We start from the raw sequence: 23,587 nt of genomic DNA on the forward strand, positions 1-23,587 counted from the left end.
CACATAAAAGGTACTGTAATGCGTGTCACCACTGTGTTTGCTGCAGCTCTGAGGCTTTGCATACACATGCTTTAAAAATGCATTCAAAGACGATGGCAGTAACAAGCCAAGCTTTCTTAAGCACGTGGGGAAAAAAATCGAAGACTGAACAGTTTGCTAAATGTGTGTTTTGCAGGTTGGACAATCTGCTCAATATGGCTTATGGAGTAAAGAGGTAATGAAGAATTGCATTAGGTTCATAATATTCATAAATGTCCCCACCCCACTCTAATGAATTAATTTGCATTTAATTTTGGAGAAAGAGGTTGTTGCTTTATTTCTTTATTTCTTTATTTGTCCATAAGGTTTGTGTTGGGTTTTATTTTGCATGTTCAACTGAACGAAATGCTTCTTTTGAAGCATATCTGATTCAAGGGAAGTTTTCATATCACTGGATGCCACCGGGTCTTCAAAAAACAACAACCCAACACCATTGTTTGTTATGTATTGCATTGCGGCGTTGTAGCATGTTTGTCTGTGGGTTTTTAAAACTGCTTAATTCATCCATCAGCTCTAAACTGTTCATGGCTGCTTTGGATAGTAGGGTTCGACACTGAGTCTGGTAACTCTTCACTTAGCAATTTATGATTCAAAAGAACTCAACTGTACAGCATGATATTGCAAGCTACAGATTCTCTTTTGTTCTTCAGTATTTGTGTGTGATGTGTGTGTTGGGGTTGGGGGAGAGATGGCCAAGAGCTTTGGGGGTTGGGGAGTCAAGGGGAGATCAGGGGAGATGACTGTAACCAGCTTCCTTTCTTGTTCTTGCTTTTGTTTCCTGATTCGTTTAGTAGGTTTTCTCCAATGACCATTGATGGAATGACCAGTTTGGCTGGAATTAATATCCCAGGGCATGCAGGAACAGGGTGGTGTATTTTTGTGTACAACTTGGCACCGGACGCAGATGAGAGTATCCTGTGGCAAATGTTTGGTCCCTTTGGAGCTGTCACCAACGTGAAGGTCATCCGTGACTTTAACACCAATAAATGCAAAGGTTTTGGATTTGTGACTATGACAAACTATGATGAGGCCGCCATGGCAATAGCTAGCCTGAATGGATACCGCCTGGGAGACAGAGTATTGCAGGTGTCCTTTAAAACAAACAAAACGCACAAAGCCTAATGAGTTTATTGTCCTCAGTCCGTTTATATATGAAAACTATACCACAAAGGCAAGTTAAGAGAAACTTTATACATTAGTAAATGTCTTTGTAAGTCAGTGTTGAGATGGGGATAAAATGACTACTTAGCATCCTAAGAAATATGTGAGTTTTTTATTGCTAGTATTTGAATTAAAACTTCTTAATAACTTTATGTTTGAATATGGACAAGAGGTACAGGGTTTTTACCTGTCACATTGCATTCTATTGCCTTCTTTGAAGAAGGTGGACCTTTTAAAGTGTTTCAGCTAAGGGAAGAAGTTTCTTTTCTTTTACATAACTGCCTTGAACATGTGAGTAAATATTGAGGCTTTGTGTAGTAACCTTTAAGTTGGTTGTGTTCCTTTCAGTTCTTTTCCCAGTTCACTTTGTGTTTGGTTTACATTTAATGCATTGCTGTTATGTATGTTCAAGAAAAAAAAGTATTTTGAAGTTTACATTTTATTTATAAAGTTTAAAACAGTATTTATTTTGTAATTATGATTTGGGTTGGGGAAGGGGGGGCTACATTATAAACGCTTATTGTAAGAATACTGGAGAACTTTTCGTAAAGCAGTACCTTGCCAAAGAGATAAGAGCCTCTTTGATGTGGGTTTAAAAAAAGCATCTATTTTTATAAAAAAGAAAATTTGGAGAAACTTTTTACTGGTCCTGGAACAAATATTTTGACTTGAATACTTTGAGAAATCTCTTCATATGACACCTAGTGAGCTTTTAAAACTTACCAGGAAATTTGCAGTGGTTGGAAAATTTAGAAAGATTTATGATGTAGGAAAATACTTTGGAGATCTTTGTATTAAAGAAGTAGAATCAATGGGAAACACTGTCGGTTTCATTTTTGTAATCATCAGTGGAGCGTCCGATCATCCTGGTTACTCTGTGATAGGTGGCTCACGTTGATTTGTGATTTTGAAACAAATAAAAATTTACAAAAAAGAATATATAAGAGCAGGCAAGAAATTTAAATTACCAAGAGATGGGGGAAAAATCTGTTCTTCCTAAAGAATTCCCTTCAGATAGAGCTCATGGTGTTTAGTGATGTACTTGCAGTATTGTTTGAAGAATTGTTTTGTCTTAAGAAAAAAAAAGAAGGACGTTGCACATGATTTGTACTGCAGCAAATCATCAGAAGTGATCTGGGTTGGAGATATTTGAAGGTGTTTTGAAAGTTATGTTCAAGGCTAACACCTGAGCTTTGTGTAATGTAAATAAGACCTTGTGTTTATGAACCTTTCAGCTAATTTGTTGTTTTGTTTTTTTTCTTCCTTACATGCCAAGTGATGTTCAGGTTTTGAATGTTTTTGTATCCGTTTTATTTTTTTTCCTTTGTAAATGGCATTAACATGGTTACTTGAGGTCTTGCTTATTCATTTCTGTTGTCCTGGGGACTTGAATTTACAGTGCATCAGATTTGTTGCCGATTTTGTCTGTAGATAGTCTAGCTTCAGCTGTTTATGGTGATGCTACATTTTTGTTTATAAATATGTTTGTGGTAAAAAAAAAATGAGTATAACCATAGGTTTTGAACAAATTTCCTTACATTTTTCATACAAAAATCATAAATACCTGTATGCTATTGAAATTTAACTTTGTATGATGCTTAAACCACTATTTGGGGAAATAATAAAATAAGTCTTTACCATGTATGGAAGAAATTTTAAAAATACGAAATATTTTCTGATTAGCATCTAGCTTATAATAAATTTTCAAAAAAGCTGAGGGCATAATGCCTTCTCCAGGATGCACTGACAACTCTATAGTTACGTCCTGCTTTTTGTATAAACTGAGATGCTCATATGCTTCCCCTTAGAACAAGCAATGTGCTATGCATAACATAGTTGTACATTATCATTGCAGTTGCTTTGAGTTTTTCTTTTTTATTATTTAAATTGTAGTTATAAAATTTTCAGTATAGTACAGTACATATACTGTGAAGCGCGTGCTAAAGTGAATAAGCGGGTTTTCATGCTGACCCACTCAATGCTATTCAGAAATCAATTGGCTTAGCACTCTCATATCCTTAGGTGCATTTAGATGATCAAAGTTAACCTTCTGCATTAAAAGAAAAAAAAACTTAAAAAAAAAACACATGTATATACTTTAAAAAAAAATAAGATTTCCCATATGGGAAAACAGTAGCTACATGCTTCTTTCCTATTCTATTGTAGCAAACCAAGGCATTGATGAGAAGGCATGTAAATTGTGCTTCACTTTACAGTGTTTATCAGAGCACTTAATAAAATGTAAGGCTGGTATTTATTTGAAGTTGTACAGTATGACTTAATTCACATCTGTTGGAATAGAAAATATATTCTGTTGAGTATTTAAGAGGCTGTACATGTTTTCTTTTGTGTTTGAATCCTTTGTACTTTTTCATGTTCAGTACATCAATAAACAAAGTTGAAGGGAAAGAACAGTGTGGTGAGCAGGTCTTTATACACAACTGGTGGGGGTGAGGGCGTTTGCTGAAGTGGCCCCTAAGCAGCGTCATTAAATGTGAGCTTACCAAATGGCTCCAAGGCAAGCGAATTGAATTTCAACATGGAAAAGACAATCAGATTTGACCCTCTGGCTCATCATTCCCTAAATATTACCAAGTGGAGAATTTTATAACAGCACAAACCATCGTTACCTAATGAAACCACCTGTAGAAACATAATACCATATTTCAACTATGAGCTCATTTTAAAAAATCAGATGACTTCACTTATTAATGTGTCATTTTTTAGAAGAATTCATTTTATTGTCTAAAAGGGGAATGACTATATGTTGTTTGATTTAGGTGAGGTGGAAAAAGCCAAACGATAGACTTGAAAAGTTGAGCTTTAATTGATCTCCTTAAGTAGGGTTGATACTTTCTTTTCTTATTAATGCTACTCTTAACCAAAGAGGCTTAGTTTGGAACGGTTAACAACTTTTCTAAATTCAGAGCTCATCTTAGAAGAACCTGGACTGCTCCCTCCCCTTATTCAAAGGACCAGGCATATTTTGCACATGGATGCAAATTGTGATTTTAGCATTTAAAATCTAGTTTGAATTTTTGTTGCATAATCACCATTTCTATTAAAGACGCCTATCTTGATTGTCTCTTTTGGGGTACATTTTCCCTTTAGTACTGAGAAAATATGGTTTGATAATTAAGGGTTATATCTTATGCATGTACTAAAAGATTTAATTTTGTAGCATTCTCCTCAGTAAACTGTTTTCATATCAGTGGACATAAAGCCTCTCTTGGCAGTAGTCAAAGATGCTAACTGAGTGATATGATTATCTCTCTTCCTACATGGAGCTAATTATCCAGCATTTAATTCTTCTGCTTTTATGACTTGAATATAATAATAAAAATTTCTAGTGTTATTAGCCTCCTTTTTACTTTCCTGTCCTCATAACTAATCAATATGTTGATGGATTATTTAATCAGATAGTGTGATATGTATCACTCAATAAAGAATTTGAGAGAACCACAGAATTCCTTCCTCCTATCACAATAATGTGTTTAAAGACAGCCCATTTCCCAATAAATTAGCAGGTTTTTTTTTTTCAAAATAGGGTATAAACTTGTTACCTTAGTAAATTTCCCTCTTATCTAGTAGTCAACCTAGATTTTTAAGGTAATCATTAGAAATTTATTTTCCATGTCTAAGTAAAGTGACTAGAATTTTCTTATAATTGTTTGAATAACAAAATGGGTGTTAAAATTTTTTTTCCAATTTAGTTTCTTCCCCCCAAAAATAAGCCTTTGAAATAAGTTTTAACATACAAATAGCTTAACATTCTGAAGTTTGCCCAGATTTTTAATAGACTCTGTCTGTAAAAGGATTCCTTAGACACGCCTTAGATTGTTCAATTAGGACAGTCATTTACCTCCTTTGTTTTTCTTTTGTCTTTCTAAAAGTTTTGACTTCTTAAATATATGGCAAACAGGAACAGCTAGAATTGCCAAAGAGTAGAAAATATGGATGATTGAAATGTTAAGGGCTTAACTATGGATTTTATGGCTAGAATTTAGCCATGTGCATTTCGTACAGCTAACAGTTATTCATACCCTTCTTACAAGTGTCAGCAATGCTATTCTTTGCCCACAGACAGAGTAGGAACATGGTGGGAGTACACTAAGGAATTCCAGAATCACCCCCCAAAGAGAACTAGGATACTTTAAATTTGAAAAATTAATTGTTATTGTAGATATATCTTCGTAATATTTAGAAGTCAACCATGTCTGAATACCCATTCGCAAAAATCAGGAATGGTGTCATAGTTTTTGGGAAATAGAAGTCCCTGGTTTTGGTTCAGTTGTGTGCATCAAGACAACAACAAAGAGGTGAACATACAGGCCATTAGCTCTGATATCTTCAAAATTATTTTTCTTTCCCGACTTAAAGTGTAGATTCAAATAACTTTCAGTAATCCACTGAGAAACCTGTGAGATTTTCCTGGTACCCTCCTTGCTCTCTAGCCTGACATCAGTGTCAAGAGTTATTAGTGTCAACATGGGACAAGCTTAAGAATTATTTTATCAAGTAGCTCTTCTAATCTGGTCACCATAGTGGCATCAGCTACAACATTCAATACAGCCGTATTAATTTTGGATAATCAGAAACGGAGAAGGAAATGACAAAGCACTCCAGTATCTTTGCCAGAAAACCCCAATGAGGGTCATGAAGAGTTGGACACTACTGCAAACCAGTAAACAGCAACAATTATTCAGAATGTTTGATTTGGAAATAGATTAGCTGAGCTAATCTGGTTAAGAGTAAGTTGTGGGTGAATGTTTTGGTATAGACACACGATAGGAGATACGTGATAGGAGGTGTCCTATAAATGTGGTTCCACTTAGAATCTTTAATGATGAAAAAAATCAACCCTGACCTTCTGCCTTAGAATCACTACTATGTAGTGCTTTCAAAGCAGAATGGAGGTAAGGGCAAGGCAATAGGGGTTGTCACTCGCCCAGAGTCACACCGCTGGGAAGTGTCTGAGGCCAGAGTTGAACCCAGGTCATCCTGTCTCTGGGCCTGACTCTCCATCCACGGAGCCACTCTGCTGTCCCCTTTTAATGATTTAAAAAAAACACAAAAACAACAACTTAAACAGCAATAAGACTTTTGGGACACTGCATTCAAACCATAATGATAGCTAACATTTATATATGCTATGAAGTGCTTTATAATCTTCTCATCTGGTTCTCACTATAACCATGCAAGGTAGGTGTTGTTATTCACATTTTACAGGTGGGGAAACTGAGGCAAACAGTGGTTCAGTGACTTTCCCATGGGTACACAGCCAGTAAGTGTCTGAAAGCTGGATTTTAACATGGGGTCTAACAGACGCTCTCATGCTTTAGTACTTAGAAATTTTTATTTTGTGTCTGTAATCACGTGTGTCTAGAATATACACACATTACAGACGCACATGGACAAACTTCACAGATGTGGGTACTCCAAAACAAATCACACTCACACCTTCCTAGGGACTTCCTGTCCACAGTCTCCCATAATTCCTGCAGATGACCTAACTGATAGGCTCGTTAACTGTTCAATGTAATGCATTTGGCCTCCTTGGCCATTTTTGTGGCCTCGAAGACCTGCCTGGGGGTCACACTGCCTGCCTGCAGCTGCCCTCTCTAAACCACACCACACACTCTTGGCGCAGCTCACAGTGTATCCTGTATAAAATCAGTTATTGGTCTGTTGAAGGAACTGTGTGTGCAGAAACTTCCTTTACCAATATGGTGGATCAGAGGATCGTCTGTGACTAATCAGAGACAGACTTCACAGAGGAGCTCAACGCCTTCGCTTTATGGGTAAAGAAACGGGCCCGGAGACGTGCCCACGTTCCTAATCACTGATCACTTCACAAAGTGACTCGTCACACAGTGGATGGGAGTTCCAGTGTGAACCTGGATCTTCCCGACTCCAAGGCTGGACCCTCTGTCCGCCATGCACGTACACCATCAAATTTCAAAGTCATAATAAAGTACACTTAATTCTAAAGCTATATTAAGTAGTTTAATCCTTTATTTACTCAGGAATTTTAAGATCTCGTGCTTCACAGGTACGATTCTAAATATATTTTCATAAGAGAGAACTTTAGATGTCAGACATAAAAGATCAAAATGAATTTATACAATTATGCCACACCCTAAGAGTGATTTTTAAAACGAAACCATCTAGTAACTTCCTTGTAATATTTTGGGAGGGGTCGGAGAAAGAGGTATATAAATACAAAGAAGAATCCTATTTGGGCCTTCGGATTATTTTAATTCTAGATAAACTGAAACTAATAGCATATTTAAAAAAACACGTTAAAGGGAATTTATGACTTAGAGTTAAATTTGTGTTATTGTTCTTCCCCTTGCTGCTACATTTTCACAGTGAAGATTATATCCTAAATCAAAAGTTACCATGGGCTTATAATATGCTGAGGGTAAAGAAAACACAACCTTTCTGCTTAATACAAGAGATGTTTCTGGAGAATGAGCATTGTATTAGCATTCTTCCCCAGCCCAATCACATAGTGCTCTCAGTGCCTTCACTTCTTTCAGACCAAGTGATTTAAAATCATAACGATAAGGTTTTCCTATTTAGCATTTATATAGTTCCTCGTACCTTAGCATATAAGTACACTACATTATTAGATATTCATTTTTGTTATTTTCTTATCCAGACTTTTCAAGCTTAACTCACACAGAAGCTGTGGGGAAACTGTAAAACCTAAATGTTTCCTATTCATTTCCAACACCATAGACTAAGGTTTTCCTAAAATTATGCACCCCCTCTTCTCCCCATACCCCATAGATTTTTATTTTATATTTTTGGAATCTAGAAAAATAGCCATTCTTTACCTTCCAATGAAGAATTATGCAACAGGGAGAAAAAGAAAAAAAAATCAGCCAGAATTTCATTGGAAAATAGACCACAGTGGTCATAATTATTTCATGGGCTGTTGGTGAAAAGTGGTCTGTGCTCATCTACAATTCTAGTAAAAATGGTCCAGGGTTTCTATAGTTTCTACTACGAAGATAAATTCCTGCAAGATGCCATACCTATTTCTGAAGTCATCAGCCCCTCTGGGGAACTTTGTGGACTTGAGAAAACTACCCAGTTCCAACCTGCTTCTTCCTTCATTATGGTTTCCTCATTGTATAGATGAGAAAACTGAAACTCTGGTTTAATGACTTATCCCAAGTCACTAAGGCCTTTTGACTCCCAAACTTCTGACTCTATATCCAGGGCGCTTTTCCAGAAAATATCCTGCCTCACTATTAAATTCATACTTTAATTGGCTGTGGATGATTCTCAAGGACTATTTTGCCATATATTGGTTCTAAGTGCAAATGTGCTTTTTCTTCCTAAATCAAGTTTTCATTATTTTTGTATGTAGTAGTAATTCAAATGGAAAGCACTCCCCTCCCCATTCGCATCAAGGACATAATGGAAAGTCAACTTTGGTCAAGTCCATCTGGAAGATACAATGAAGTGCAATAAAGTCCTTCTTTTAGAAAGCTTTGGCTTAGAAATGTCAAATGAAGCAATAGCTTTGACTTCATTTTTCCCATTAATATTTCCAAAAATAAATGTTTATTTGACTATCATTCTTATGGATTTATAGAAATTTGGAGCATGGACAAGACCTTTAAGAGTATCTTGTCCAAACCTCTCCCCTAATTTTATAGTTATGGGAAACTGAGGTGCAACAACATTGCACCAGAGTGCTTTTTTCTCCCCTGCTACACCAATACTGAAATACTAAAATAAGAGGTGCTCGTGTTCCTAAACCTGCCCTTTGGTTTTTTGTTACAGTCAGAGTTCTGAAACTTGATAGATGCATAAGTCATCAAAGGCTCATTACAGGTAAGTTCATCGTCTTGTATTTATCATGGCTATTACCTAGCCTCAAGAGTTGAAGGACATATCTCAGGATAAGGGATAGGAAAAACTAAAAGCTCATTTTTACTTAATTTGCAGAGTCCCAAAATGATGAACTTTTAAGAGATGAAAATAGACTAATTTATTAAATTTTGTGAATTGACATTTAATACATTTTATCTCATTAAACTTTGTGAATCATAACTTTTACAATTGCCATGCCTGTTTCTGTTTTTGATATTATTAAAATGCCACTTATTTTTGTATGCTAATTCTAGGGAAGCCTACATACACACAAAAAAGTGGCAAGCACTAAAAAAAATCCAGAGAAAATTCCCTCTTCAGTGTTGTGTATAATAGTAAGATATTGCCATTGAAAAACAGAGAAAAGACTTTTTGGCCTAAATTACTGTTATTATCCAGATGTAGCCAAAACAGTTCAGTTAGACTTTTCACTGAGTTTCTTGGCAAAACATAGACTTTTTTATAACAACTAAAAAAATTGACTCCAGAGACCTCCCTAGTAAATTTCAGCCAGTTCAAGATTTCATGAACTCTTATTTTATCCTCGGAATGTTCATTTTATTTTTGCTTTATCATACAAGTACCCCAAAAGAGAAACACTTAAATTTTCTGTAATGTGTGCAATGTGTCACTAAACTAATAGTAATAAATGGGTCAAGGTGAAGTCCAAATGTGTCAGTTTTCATCCAAATGATAAAAGACAAGTAAATGTGGTGGATTTACAGTCAGAAAACCTACTTAACTGACACTGACTTCAGGCAAACTTCTTAACCTCTTCTGGCCTCAATTTCCTCCTCTGTAAAAAGAGAATATCCTATAACTATTTCCCTGTGGTCCTGAAATGAATGTTTTTTTTATGTCTGTAAATCAGAAGTTTTGGGGTAGATGGTGGGGAAGGGAAGTTGGAAGGAAAGTAGTTCATTTTCCTTTTTCTCATTGAATAGGTGAATTTTCAAGTGGTAACAATTTTTCTTGTCTCCCTGGGGGAGGGTCACCGTCACTAATTGCCAGCTCTCCTCTCATCTTTTCTTTGTTCTGTCCCATGCTACACCGTAAGGTTAACGGCATTCTGCCACTGAATGGGGGAAGAGGAGACTATGATGATCCAAATTATAGGTAAGTAATTTCTCCTTCCTCCTTGCTTCATAGGGTCTCTGATTGCAGTGATATTCTTCGAGGGTCTCAGTAAATAGTATCTCCTTATGTGCATGTACTCAGAAAAGTGTCTGATGGTAGAGAGCACTTTGCAAAAGATTGATGAAACTGAAAGACGCTCATTATCGTGCACCTGGATCCTCCTGTGACATCACAGGCAGGCCGTAAATGGCTGTCTAGAAGGAGCCACAGCCCCATTTTCCCCCTTTCTTAACAATGACACACAGATTGGACTCGTTCTCTATTCAAGCTTCCTTATGAGTAAATGTCTATTTTTATGGTTGAACTGCACTTTAAAAATAGCACCAATCAGTGTGACTCTCTTCTCCATATGTTAAAAGTTGTACACAAGTTAAAATTCCTCAGATGATTTAAATCCTTCTACTCTCAAGATACATTTCACTTTCTATGTGAAAGTTTTGGATTTCAGGGTTTCTTTCTTTTTCTTTTTTTTTTAAAGCAGCCCTTTTATTGCTTGATATCCTCAAGTTACCACCACTGCCTGCCCACTTCCCCACCCCCCCAAAAAAAAGAAAGGAAGGGAAAAAAATCCTATCCTTTGAGATCTTTTTGCCATACACACACACACCCATATATATTTAAATTATCCAAGGCTTGAGATGGCTGACTGCAAATTCCATTAATATTTGGCAAGTTACAGTTTTCATCCTGTAGCGATTGTTTATTTTTGTTGCTGGGAGCAATTAGCTAGAACAGTCACAGTTGCAGCTGTTAGATACTATAAGCTCCAGCAGAGATTACCAGAGGCCTTGTGCACATTTAGAATTTCTATTTGGATATGTTTTCATGGACGATTCTTTGGATGACTCCATACTAGCCTCTGCTATTTGATCTTGATTGCATTGTACATTTGATCTGATGCGTCAGCATGACATCTTGACCATTGTGGCTGAGGTACTCCATAGCCCATTTGAATCCTGAGTGGATGAGTCTGACCTGGGCTTGAAATAACCTGCACCAGTCCTTGCTGTTTTCCTTTTGCCTCAGCCTCCATGTGACTCATCCCCAGGCTCTTACACTGTTGACTCATAAAAAAAAATTCATTATTTTTCTTAAATTTGTCACTTCCTCTTTTGACTTGCTGGGAATATTGTTGAATTAAGTCAGCTGTTGAATTTGTGATAGATGCTATAAATAGAAAGCTATTTGCATTTTCCCCATTCACATGTACACTTCTTGAAAGCAGGGATGGTCCATTCTTGCCTTAGAGTTCTCAGTGCCTGTAGTAGAGTCTCTCGCACACACTCAGGTTCTTGTCTTGCTCTGGGGTGTCATGGATTTTGAATAGTTTCCTTCAGTATGCCAATTCTGTGCACCTCTTGTGTCTTCCTATTCTATTAGTTCACCCAGGAGTTTCCCCCAATGTCCTCAAAGTCTTTTCCCCTTTTTCCTGCCATTGTGAGGATACCAAGGAGAGCCCTTGGACCATCCTCCTGGTTCCTGGCATCCTTTGCACTTGTTCTTTGGTCTGTGTGTCTGTTTGTGGGGTATTGAAGTCCTGCCTTCTGGCGCAGAAACTTCTATCTTGTGCACAGTTTGAAGACTATAACTTGCAGTGAACATGTTAGTTGCCCTGGTAGAGTTATTTCTATAAAATGGACTCTTGGGTTCTCAGCATTTTAAAAGTTAAATAATTTTCTATTAATTTTTTTTTCATTTTATCACCTGGATTTTCTAATGTATCTTTCTCTTTCCTCTCTCTTTCAGAGAGCTGTCTCTTCTAATGAAAAAGGGAAAAAAATGCAGTTCAGCCACACTTAGCACATCAGAGACATTATTTGTAATACACGTAGACAATAATAATACATCATTTACGTCTGTTCCCTTCCACCTGCTACTCCCTTTCTTCCTGAGCTGCAGATGACTTATACAGGTTTCAGCTGCAAGCCAGAGAGTCCTTAGGATATAATAGCCAAGCACATAACAGTGCATGTTTTTAAAATATAATTTTATTGAGAGAGATGTATTTCTGATATTGAACCATTTGATAGTGCCAAGAACTTTGTGTTTTAAAATTTTTTTGTATCCCTAGTACTTTGCCCATTGTTGTTTGTCATGTCCAACTCTTCACATAACCCCATGTGGGTTTTCCTTGGCAGATGTACTGGAGTGGTTTGCCGTTTCGTTCTTCAGCCCATTTTATAAATGAGGAAATAGGTGACTTCCTCAGGGTCACATAGCTAATAAGTATCTACGGCCGGTTTTGAACCCAGGAAGATTAGTTCCTGAGTCCAGACCCAGCACTCCTTCCACTGCACCACCTTATTGCTCCAACATTTTGCTCGTAGTAAGCACCTAAATACTTCATTCATTTATTCCATTCATGTATTCACTGGTGAAGAAGGTCCTCCTGGTTTTAGTTCATGATGTTTTTACTTCTATTTCGGTTGCTTATATCCATTTCCCCTTTTGTTCTTTTCTCTTTCATAATGATCTTTTTACTTGTCCCCTCATGCTTCCTACAAAATTTAGCATAGTTGCTGGCACATACTTGGCCCTTACTAATAAATGCATGTTGGTTTGACTTGTGTTTCTGCTCTTTAGAGGGTTGGTTAGCATGCTAACATTCTGCTCATATTCTTTGGGTAATTTTCTTTCTTTCTTTCTTTCTTTCTTTCTTTCTTTCTTTCTTTCTTTCTTTCTTTCTTTCTTTCTTTCTTTCTTTCTTTCTTTCTTTCTTTCTTTCTTTCTTCCTTCCTTCCTTCCTTCCTTCCTTCCTTCCTTCCTTCCTTTCCTTTCCTTTCCTTTCCTTTCCTTTCCTTTCCTTTCCTTTCCTTTCCTTTCCTTTCCTTTCCTTTCCTTTCCTTTCCTTTCCTTTCCTTTCCTTTCCTTTCCTTTCCTTTCCTTTCCTTTCCTTTCCTTTCCTTTCCTTTCCTTCTCTCTCTTTCTCTCTCCCTCCCTCTCTCCCTCTCTCTCTCTCTCCCTTCTTAGTTGAGGCTCTATCCTTTTTGTCAATGATTAGGCACAGGTTTGCAAGACTATGTTTAAGTTGCTCTTGTGTGTTCCTTTGCTTTTTAAATAGGCTGTTTCTGTTTCCTTCTGCTACATTTCATATCTAAAGACTAATCTCATGCCTTTCAAATTTCATTTCCTTTGCATTTGAAGCCTTTTGGTTGTTTCAGATTTTGTTGTTTGTTACTAAAATGTTTAACTTTAATTTCTATATTATCTTGGAGTTTGAAATATGTTCTTACTGTTTTTATGTACATATTTCTCTTCTGCTCCATGCAAATCCTCTCTATTCTCTCAAGTAGCGCCTTGATGTTTTTATCTATTCTGGGCATTTTTCTGGTATTATAATTTACTGCATTATGGTAGGTGTTGCGATATACATATAAGCTCTTTGAGAGTGATAATTTTTTCATTTTTTTGTCATTTTTATCCCTAACACTTAGAACAGTGCTTGGCATATATGTTTGTGTGTCTGTGTGTGTATAATGCTTAATAAATGCTTTTCAATTCATTTATTCATCGGTATGTTGTTTAGTCTTTTTGTCCCCTAAGTTGCCTCTCCATACCCTGTCTTCAAGGTCAATCACTTTGGCTTATATAGAATCAATATATTTTAGCATTGTTGCCTTTGCTTCTCTTTTATCAGATTTTTTTTTCACTTTAATATTTTTAGCATTTTATTCTTAATCTATTAGTCTCTTTCTCTTCCTTAGAAGTCCATCATGGCTTCTTTTATCTTTAAAAAAAAAAGTCTTCTGTTTGGTTTTTAAAAATGCTTCATTGAGAGTTCTATGTTCTGGTTAATATTTATTTATTCTTTTTTTTTTTAAACCCTTACCTTCCATCTTGGAGTCAATACTTGATATTGGTTCCAAGGCAGAAGAGTGGTAAGGGCTAAGCAATGGGGGTTAAGTGACTTGCCCAGGGTCACACAGGATATTTATTAATCAAGTTGAGTTTTTGGATTTTATTTCTTGAATCATTTTGGATTTCTTGTTGGTTCTTACTCCCGAGAAAGAATTTACAAGATTCTATATTTTATCAGGTATTGGTTTAGTTTCCTTTGTAATCTTTTTATAAGTGCTTTATGATTTCTTTGAGGTTTTAGTACTCATGTTTCTTGCTAATTTTAGGATACTTCCTGTTTAATTGACCTGCTTATACTTTTAATTTTTATTTAGCTTATTCTCTTAATCTTTAGTGTTTCTACCTTTCCGTTTTATATTTCCCTTTTCTGGTTCTTCCTCTTTTACTTGTAGATGCACCTACAGAGGCAGGGCAACAAAGCTGTTAGCTGGCTCCCATTGGAAGAGAGTGGAATCGTCTGCCTGGGTCCTCCTTTAGTGCTCTTAGGAGTTGGAACATTTTTCACACTTTAAAGTATAATGCATTCTAGAGAGATGAGCACACCCAAGCTATACGTTTGGCACAGCCACATGCTGGCCTTCCTATGCTAATTTTTTTATGGTCCTCTTCCTTTCCTTATGAGGCTGGGCCTCATTACTCATTGGTAGAAGGTGGACAGGGCATTTTGAGCTGAGTCTGCAGCCTTGGACATCTCTAACCTGAGGTCACTCCCTGCTCAGAATCCAGGACTTTTTAGTCCTTCTTCTTCAGTTCCCTGTAACTGGGCAAATGTTGGGTGAGGAGGATGAAATCTGTTACAGTCTCTGGAGCAGAGAAATGGGAGGAGGTCCTGCCATGGGTTCCAAACTCCAACTTACATTTTAGCTTGTGCCTCTTCAGTAGAAGAGTAATGCTGAGGAAGTATTTCAAAGAATTTTTGTTGTTTAGTCACTTCTGACTCTCCATTGACCCCATTTAAGGTTTTCTTGGCAAAGATACTAGAGTTGCTTTTTATTTCCTTTGCCTGCTCATTTTACAGATGAGGAAACTGAGGTAAGCAGGGTAACATACCTTGACCAGCACCACCTACCTAATAAATATCTGAAACCTGATTTGAATGCAAGTCTTCCCCTCTCCAGACCTATGTTCACTGCACCTGCCTACTTTAATGAGTAGGCATTTCTCTTTGTAGTTCTTTATTCTTGTCCTGTGGGTTTAGTTATTTTTTTACATGATACATGCTTAATTTTTAGAATTAAATAGAGGAGTCTAAAAAAAATTGATGGATCCTCCATCTTTCTAGTTATAGTTTCCGTTGTGCATTTTTCTGATAAAATTTAACTTCCATTTTTATTTTGTATGTCTCATATGCCGCAGCCAGCTTATAATCCATTAAGCATCTCTTAAGTTCCTAGTATGTATCAATCACTCTGTCGAGTAGTGGACATATGACTGAAGAATCAAATCGTCTCCGCTCTTAAAGGGGCTTACCAACACAATGTATCTCAACGTTGCTTTTTGTGTGCAATTCATTTCCCTTCCTTTGGCAGATCATAGAATCTTAATACGTATCTGTAAATTGAACTGAGTCAGTGCCTTTATTACTTTGGAGTCTAGAGCTTTACGTTTGGAAGATGTGATGGAAGGTAAGAGCATAGTTGTACAGGTGTGTTATGCAATCAGCCTGTTATATATAGAAATAATCAACTTGCTTTCTGCCCTAAGTTTTATTAAGGAAGCCAATTAAGGGCTGTTCAGCTCTTGGAAGTAACTACTTTCCTAAAGTATTTCCACATTTATTTTGAGAAAATAGGAATGAATATTTAATTCATTTGGTACATTTTTATTGCACTGCTAGTCCATCTTCTTAGAAGAGAATATGCTGGTTGGTTTGTTTTTATTAAAGAAATAGAGCCTGCTATCCTGTACTTATAAGACTTGTTGAAAGGTTGTTTTTGTAATAAAACTTAAATTATCAGAAATTTTCATCTGATCTTTATGAAGAAATGAAACCATTTTGGGAGAGTAAGAAACCTAAAGGTTTCTGTCCACTTCATATTGTAGGAATAGCATCAGATTCTAAAGGGAGTGACTACTACTAGGATCCTTCAAGCCCTGTTGACTAAATAAGGCTTGAATAAGGCATTCCTGAGAAAATAGTTTTCTGAAAGGCCGTGTGACTCGGGCCTTTGGTCATCTCTGTGCTAACTCGGACTGCTTGTAACATGTGGGTTCATAAGAAAACTTCCTCCGGCAGACACAGAGAAACATAAATACAGACACTCAAGTAAAGCCTCTGAAAACTCCAGATTGATCTGTCTCAATGAGGTCTCACTCACATGGGCTCTCTTTCTTTTTCTTCTCCCCTCCTTGCTGCTAACAAAACATCGAACCGCATTGGAAAAAAATAATCCCAGAGGTTCTGGCTCTTTCTGCTTTAATGGACTGCTATAAGCAAATGGAAGAGATCCTGTTCTCTTCCTGTGGGTTACTGTAAGAGCTTAATAAATAATTGTTTATTCACTGACTGAGTAGCTGCTGCAATGTGGCCTCCTGGGTCCACTCTCCAACCTCCTGTAACTTTGGTAGCTCTAGTCCCATTCCTGGAAATGGAAAGAATGATCCTACCTTTCTCTACATGCTCTTTTGTTTGAGAGGTAGGTGGGGGGGAGATTGCTGTCTCGCCCTTGCAAGTGTTTCTCCCTTTTTTTTACCAAAATAATTTCTGTGTAAATAAAAATTTGTATAACTTGAGTTTATGCTTCTGTGGCTGGTTCTCTTCACTGTCTTTCTGCTACACATCCTCTTGCCCTTTCTGTTTGTTAGAAGGCTGTTATGCTAAAGCCTTCTCTGTCCCTTCCTTCTTCTCTCTGACCTTTTGCACTCTGTTGAGATTGATGAATTGTTGACTCTTGCCCTACTTCTTTTTCTGTTCTCTTCCCTTGCAGGGTAGAAGCTGAATTTGTCTTTTTACCCTGATACACTTCTATTTTGGTACTCAAGACCTCTTGGCCTATTTGCTCTCTCGTTCAGTAGGAAACTTAGTGAGGCTTTTCTTTCTTTCTTTCTTTTTTTTTAAAGCTACGTCTTTCAGGCCTCTTTACTTTGGGCCCCCACGTCTATGGTGGAGTCGTGGCTTTGGTGATGGAGGTCTCTCTCACGCCGCATCTACTTCTTTGAACCTTAACTGTGGAAAGTGCATTGTTCTTGTTGGGGGGTGCATCCATGTAGTGTTGGTATATTTGCGGGTGCTGTTCTGCCCCTGCATCCTTGAGCCAGGCCCACGGCACCACAACCACGGGCTCTACTGTGCCTGGTACCTCTGCATCTTCTCATCTAACTATATGTGCCAACCTGGACGAAGCTCACTTGGGCCTCGTGAGGATTTCTTTGTTTGTTTCTCAATGTGTGGATCTTGGGCAATAACAGACACAAGAGGATCGGACGCGGCACACTATAGTTAGTATTGATACTGTTTAAACATTTTAATTTATCTTCATAAACCCTGACCTTCCACCTTAGCATCCATGTTCTGTGTTGGTTCCAGGGGAGGAGAATGGCATCAGGGCTAGGCAGCGGGTGGTCAGTGACTTTCCTAGATCCCATAGCTCCATGGTGTCTGAACTCCAAGCCTATGTCTCTGTTCACTGAGCCATCTCGCCGCCCCTAGCACAAATACTGTTGGTTTCCAGATGCAGAGCTTCAAGTTTCTCCATCTCCCCACTCTTGGTGGGCACACACCTACACATTTCTCCACTCCTTTAATGGATCCGTGAGCAGGACGGGCCATCGGGATTAGGGATTATGATGGGAACCATTTCCAGCGATTGATCTTGGAGCGAGCGCACTGTGGAACCCGTCCTTCTAAATTCCTGTTTACACTGCTTCCTCCTAGCGGCGAATGTGTGTGATACAGGAGAGCTTAGCAAGCAAGCCAAGGGCTCACTTTCCTGTCTTCCGTGAAGGTCACAGTCCAAGATTCTGCAAGTGGACCGTATCCCTAAAAGAACGACTTTGTGAGCGGCTAGAAGGGGAAATGTTGAACGAGCCGACGTTAACTTCATCGAACAGGCCGTTCCAGACTAGCCTTGCTGCGGAGAATATTGTAAATGTGCTTTTACCTGGATTTCTGCAAAATTGTGACAAGAATCTCTCTACTCTCCTTGGTGACAGGATGGAACTCCTAACGAGGAGGAGCGATCATTTCCTTTTTTCTTTCTAGCTCAGCTCCTCTCTCAGTGCCTTGTAATTAAAGGATTAGGTGCTTAATAAATGCTAGTTGGTTCACTGCAATTGAAGAGAGTTGTAAGGAAACACTTTCTTAAAATTGATAGCTTTCCAAAAGCAAGACCGGCTTAGGAGATAGCTTCGGAAATGAATATGTAATGATTACTGAAGATTCGTTTTTTTTAATATTGTGATTCACTGATGAATTATTACCTTATTAAAGATCATTATATACCAAAACAACAACAACAAAGACCCCTTATTGGGCTCTGGGACCAGGCAGTGAGCACGTTTAGATGGTCTTTCAGGTCCCTTCTGGCTCTGATTCTGAGTTCCTCCTCGTTTCCTTGTGGCCTTTGCCATCTGGGCTTGATCTGATTTAAAATAGTCAAATAACTGAGTTAAAAAGATGGTTGACCCTGGCCAAGGAGGGCTGTTGCCATCAAATCACAGCTTCCGACGAGGGTGGCTGCTGTTGCAGAGTGCTGTGAGCCTGAGAAGTCCAGAGCGTGTCTTGGAGGAGAGCACCTCCCAGTCAGCACACTTCACCCCTGCTCTGTTCTTCTCCTCCAAATCCACTCTATGACAGGTGAAGGACAGGCTGACTTCAGAGCAAGTTGTGGCCTCTGACACAAGGACGTTTCAGAGACCTGGTGAAGGCTCAGAAGGTGATGTCAAGCTTTTCACGGATCGTCCGGGCTCGAGTCGATATTGCTAGCCAGGTGCCGCGGCTATCTAGGCAACAAAGAAATCTCACACGAGTTTCTTGTGCTCGTCTCCGCTGAATACACGATATTCTAAAGGTGCAGCAGTGCAGAGTCCCTCCTGGCAGTCTAAGAGCCCAAGTTAGAATTTTTGGCCACAGCTGCTATTTTCCTGCCTAACAGATTAGCTGCGTCGCCGTCTTGATTAGGATAACCTTTAGGTGGTGAAATGACTCAAAACCACCCTATCCTATGAGGATCCTTTGAAGAAACTGGGAAGATTTAACTCGGAGAAGAGAGGACATGGAATGGCTGTGTTATAGCGATCTAAAGATGCTTGAAGGATCTTTGCGTGGGAAAGATTAAATTTGTTTTGCCCGGCCCTGGAAGGTAGAAAGAACCTTTTGGTGAAAGGGAGAGAGATAAATTTTGGTTCAATTTAAGATCACGTTTTCAGAGCTAAGTTTGTAATCATACTTAATAGAAAACGTCATATAACAGTGACTGGTGCCTCTTTTTTGGCTGCCATCTAATTTACTGAAAGAAACAGTGAGTCTTCTATCATGTCTCACCTTTAGATGAAGGATGATAGGGGATATTGCAGAAAAAAATTCCTATTTCGGGTCTGTTTTGAATGAGAGGGTCTTCCAAGGTTTTCTAGTAACCCCAAGATTCTGTGAGGCTTTATCGACAAGAAGGATTAATTTTTATGCTGATGGTAACTGACATTTATTTAAATATATGTTAAAGATTATAAAGTGAAATTAGGCGGCCCTCCCTAACCCTTATTTTGTGTTGTAACCAATGTTTCACCTTCCCAAACAGGGCCGGAGTTACATTCAGAATCTTGTAGGTAGGCCCTGCTAGACAGGAAAGATTCATGTCAGTGGGTTGTGCTAATGTGGCTATTGGTTTTTCATCTAGAAACGGAGTCGCCCATTCACATATAGTACACTAAAGGGAATCTTTAATATCAGCAGAGTCTCTATGTTGGTATATATGTACAACTGTGACGTTTAAGCATCAGTTTTGGGTTGGAAATATAACAATTTATTTTGGTCTAGTTATAGCTTGGCATTTAAAGCCCTTCATAATTTGATTTTAGCTTACTTTTTCTGGCTTATCATACATTCCTGCATTTTACAAATTATATTAGAATCTAATTCCAAATTTTACTACTTGATCTTAGCATTCTATCTCCAACATCCATGATTTTGCATCCCTCAGACCTAGAAGGATCTTACCTTACCATACCAAGTTTTTTCAAGGCCTGGTTCATGGACCATCTCCTATAGGAAATTTTTTCTTGATCCTCTTTGTGGTCTCTTATTAATATTTTCGCACACACACACATGCTTGCGCACATTATCTGTTGACTTGTGTATCTCCTCAGGACAATTTGAGCACTTCGAGGGCAGTGAATGCTTTGCATCTTGTCAATATTCACAGATTGATGGAATTTGAGAATTTAGTGACCTCGGAGCTGTAATCCAATTCATACATGAAGGAAATTCTCCACAATAACCCACTGGACAGGTATCTATCTTGGCTTGAAGATTTCCAGAAACGGAGAACTCATTTCTCTATGCAACCCCATATCACTTTTGAACAGCTCTGATTCTTAGAAATTTTTTCACATCAAGCCAGATTTGCCCCTTTTCAGCTTCTGCCCCAGTGCTTGGTTCTACTCTGTGGAGCCAAACACAATAAGTCTAAATAAACTCTTCTCTACCTTACTGTCCTTTAAATACCTGAAGAAATTATCATATCTCTCCTGAATCATCTCTTCTCCAAAGTAAATTCTCCCCAGATTTTTCAACACTGCACACAGCATTAGCAGCCCTTTCAACCGTCCTGGTTTCCTCCTCTGGACACTTTCCAGCTCTTTGATATCCTTGTTTCATCATAGTACTCAGAGCTGAACAAAGTGCTAGGTGAGGTCTGCTGAGAGAACACTGCAGTAGGACCATCATCTCTTTATTCCTCTAAGCAATAGCCTTCAATACAGCTTCAATTCAAAGGCTTCAATGCAGCCTAAGATGATAATGGCTTTTATGATTTCCACATCACATTAATCACTCCTCTTTAAGCTTGCTGTTCACTAAAGCTCTCAAACATTTTTCCAAATAACTCTTATATATCCATGTATCTCCCTTATTATGCTTAGGAAGTTTATTTTTTCTGAGTGCAAGAATTTACATTTATTTATCATTATTGAATTTCATATTATTAGATTTAGTCAGCAGTAGAAGACAGGGCTCCAACCTGTCTGAGTGATTTCTTTGTATCTCTGTTCTGTCATCCACAGTGTTTGCCATCCTTCCCAACTTTGAGCCATCTGCAGATTTGATGAACACTCCGTCTATTCCTTTATCCAAATCATTGCTCATGACCACGCACAGATCTCCAGCTACTTCATCCTGTCACATTGACTTAGAACCATTAACAGCTGCTCTTTGAGTCCAGTTCTGATGAATCTGACTGCATTATTGTCTAGTCTTCCTCTCCTTTATCAGAGTAGAGCTTTATCAAAGCTTTGTCAAAAACTTGAGTGATACGTTACCGCAGAATTCCTCTGATCCACTCGTTCAGTAATCATGTCAGAAAAAGGAAATGAATTTAGTCTGGCGTGACTTGTTCCTGACAGAAGCCAAGTTCATTCTAGAATTCCCTTCTCTCACTACCGTTTTCCCCCAACATCTCCCAGAGTCAGTCAGGCTCACTGGCTTATAGTGAGGAAACTCTGTTTCTTTCCCTTTTTAGAGGACCACAACAATATTTTTCATCCTCTTCCATTATCTTTCAAATGATCCCTGTGGCCCAACCTTTGAAGACCTGAGGGCTTAGTTCATATTCCCAGCTGCTTGGAACAGAATGGGTATTTTAATAAATGCTTATTGGACCATAATTATAAAAAGAGATGCTAAAGAGATGCTAAAACTGGTTCTATTCCAAGTCTCCTACATAGAAATATTATTAGAATTCAAATTCATGGCACTCCATATATATTTAATATTTATTATATATATAAATATATATAATACATACATAATATATATAATATATATAATACAATATAATATTTAATAAAATGTGAGATTCAAAATACTTAAGTTGGAATCAAAAGTTTTACCCCTGTTCAACTTGATACCAAAAATGTATAAGGAAACCAAACTCCTTCCCCTTCCCCTTTGTTGTCATCTGATAAAATTTGTGCTAATGACCTAAAGGGAGTGCTTTGAGTTTAACCAGGTGTTAAGGAGAGAGCTGTGGCTCTGGAATCATAGACCCTGGGTTCAAATCTCTTGTCGTCTAGCTGTGTGACTCAGTAGAAGTAATTTTACTTTACTGAGCCTCAATTTACTCATATGTTTAAACGAGGCAATCTTACTATTTTTATCCCGAGGACCCTTCCAGTTATAGATATATGAACCCACAATCCACGAATGGAGCCAATACATCTCTTCTGATGGAAAAGTAGGACATGATACCTTAGTGAAGAGCCTTTCCTCATATCAAGAAAGCTATCTTAGTTTTCACTCAGTTCTAAACTCTCAACAAATCTGGTTTATGATTTCATTCAATGGAAACTGCCCTTTTCAAAATAAAAAAATCATCTAATTTTAAAACCTAATGGTCTTTTCTCAATCCTCACACTTGATTTCTCTGCAACCTTTGAACCTGTCAGTTACCTCTTCTCCTTGATGTTCTCTCCCCTTTAGATTTTCTTGACCCAGCTCTCTTCTAGTTCTCCTTCTATCTATCAAACCCCTCCTTCTGAGTCTCCTTTGCTGGCTCTTGATTCAGGTCATACTCATTAACCTTGGGTGTCACTGAAACTGTCCTGGGCACTTGCCCATTTTCTCTCTATTTCACTTGCTGATTTGATCAGCTCTCCTGGGTTCAGCTACCTGGTCTGTATAGTACATCCAGCCCTTACCTCTCACTTGAACTTCAGGCTCATAGCATCCTCGAACTTTTAAGCAATGCAAACTGGATGCTCTTCCAACATCCCAAGCTAAAGATGTCCAAGACAAAACTCTCAGTCTCTTTCTTCCATCTGAATTTTCCTATTACTGTGAGGCTACTGTGATTCTCCTAGTCACCCAGGCTCACCAATTTTGGCATTATCTTTAGCCTACCTCTATGGTTTCTTGCCAAGATTGGTTATGTCTATTTTTATAACAGCCTTCTTTAGTTTCCTTCTCTCCACACACTAAGACTCACCCTTCTGGTGAAGTCAGCTCATTCTTGTCCTATTGCTTTTATCTTCTGAATGGTTTCCCTGGGTCAAAGCTCTCCTCTCTCTCATCCATCCTCCTCCCAGCTGCCCTACTGATTTTCCTAGAACTCATACCTGAGCACATACCTTCACACCGGAAATAATCCAGTGGTTGGTCCTCTTGTTACCTCTAGAATCCTCTGTTTGATATTTAAAGCTCCTCACAATTTGTTTTAAAAAACAACTGTATGTGGATTCTAAGTTAAGGAACCTTTAGACTAGATGGTCATTAATGTTCCTTCCAGGTCTAAGACCTCTAAAGAATGAGGGATGCTACTTTGCTTTACCAAGAATTAGAGTTATGTTTATC

The 23,587-nt window shown here is 38.1% G+C and overlaps 1 protein-coding gene across 24 annotated transcripts in view; it reads left to right on the plus strand.

The window, feature by feature from the left end:
- The window catches only part of ELAVL2 (ELAV like RNA binding protein 2), a 203,631-nt gene that overhangs the window by 157,022 nt on the left and 23,022 nt on the right, over nucleotides 1–23,587 (plus strand). For 13 of the 24 annotated variants that reach the window (XM_056806651.1, XM_056806656.1, XM_007498079.3 and 10 more), the window contains 2 exons: nucleotides 176–214; nucleotides 831–3,609. In XM_056806651.1, the coding sequence (XP_056662629.1) occupies nucleotides 176–214; nucleotides 831–1,161 (370 nt within the window). In that variant the 3' untranslated portion in view covers nucleotides 1,162–3,609. Of the gene's footprint in view, nucleotides 1–175; nucleotides 215–830; nucleotides 3,610–9,000; nucleotides 9,052–10,147; nucleotides 10,207–21,303; nucleotides 21,685–23,587 lie in introns of those variants that run through there. The other 11 variants (XR_008913742.1, XR_008913743.1, XR_008913744.1 and 8 more) reach the window with 5 other exon arrangements.

Source organism: Monodelphis domestica, chromosome 7 (genome assembly GCF_027887165.1).
Source record: "Monodelphis domestica isolate mMonDom1 chromosome 7, mMonDom1.pri, whole genome shotgun sequence".
Taxonomy (NCBI): Eukaryota; Metazoa; Chordata; class Mammalia; order Didelphimorphia; family Didelphidae; genus Monodelphis; species Monodelphis domestica.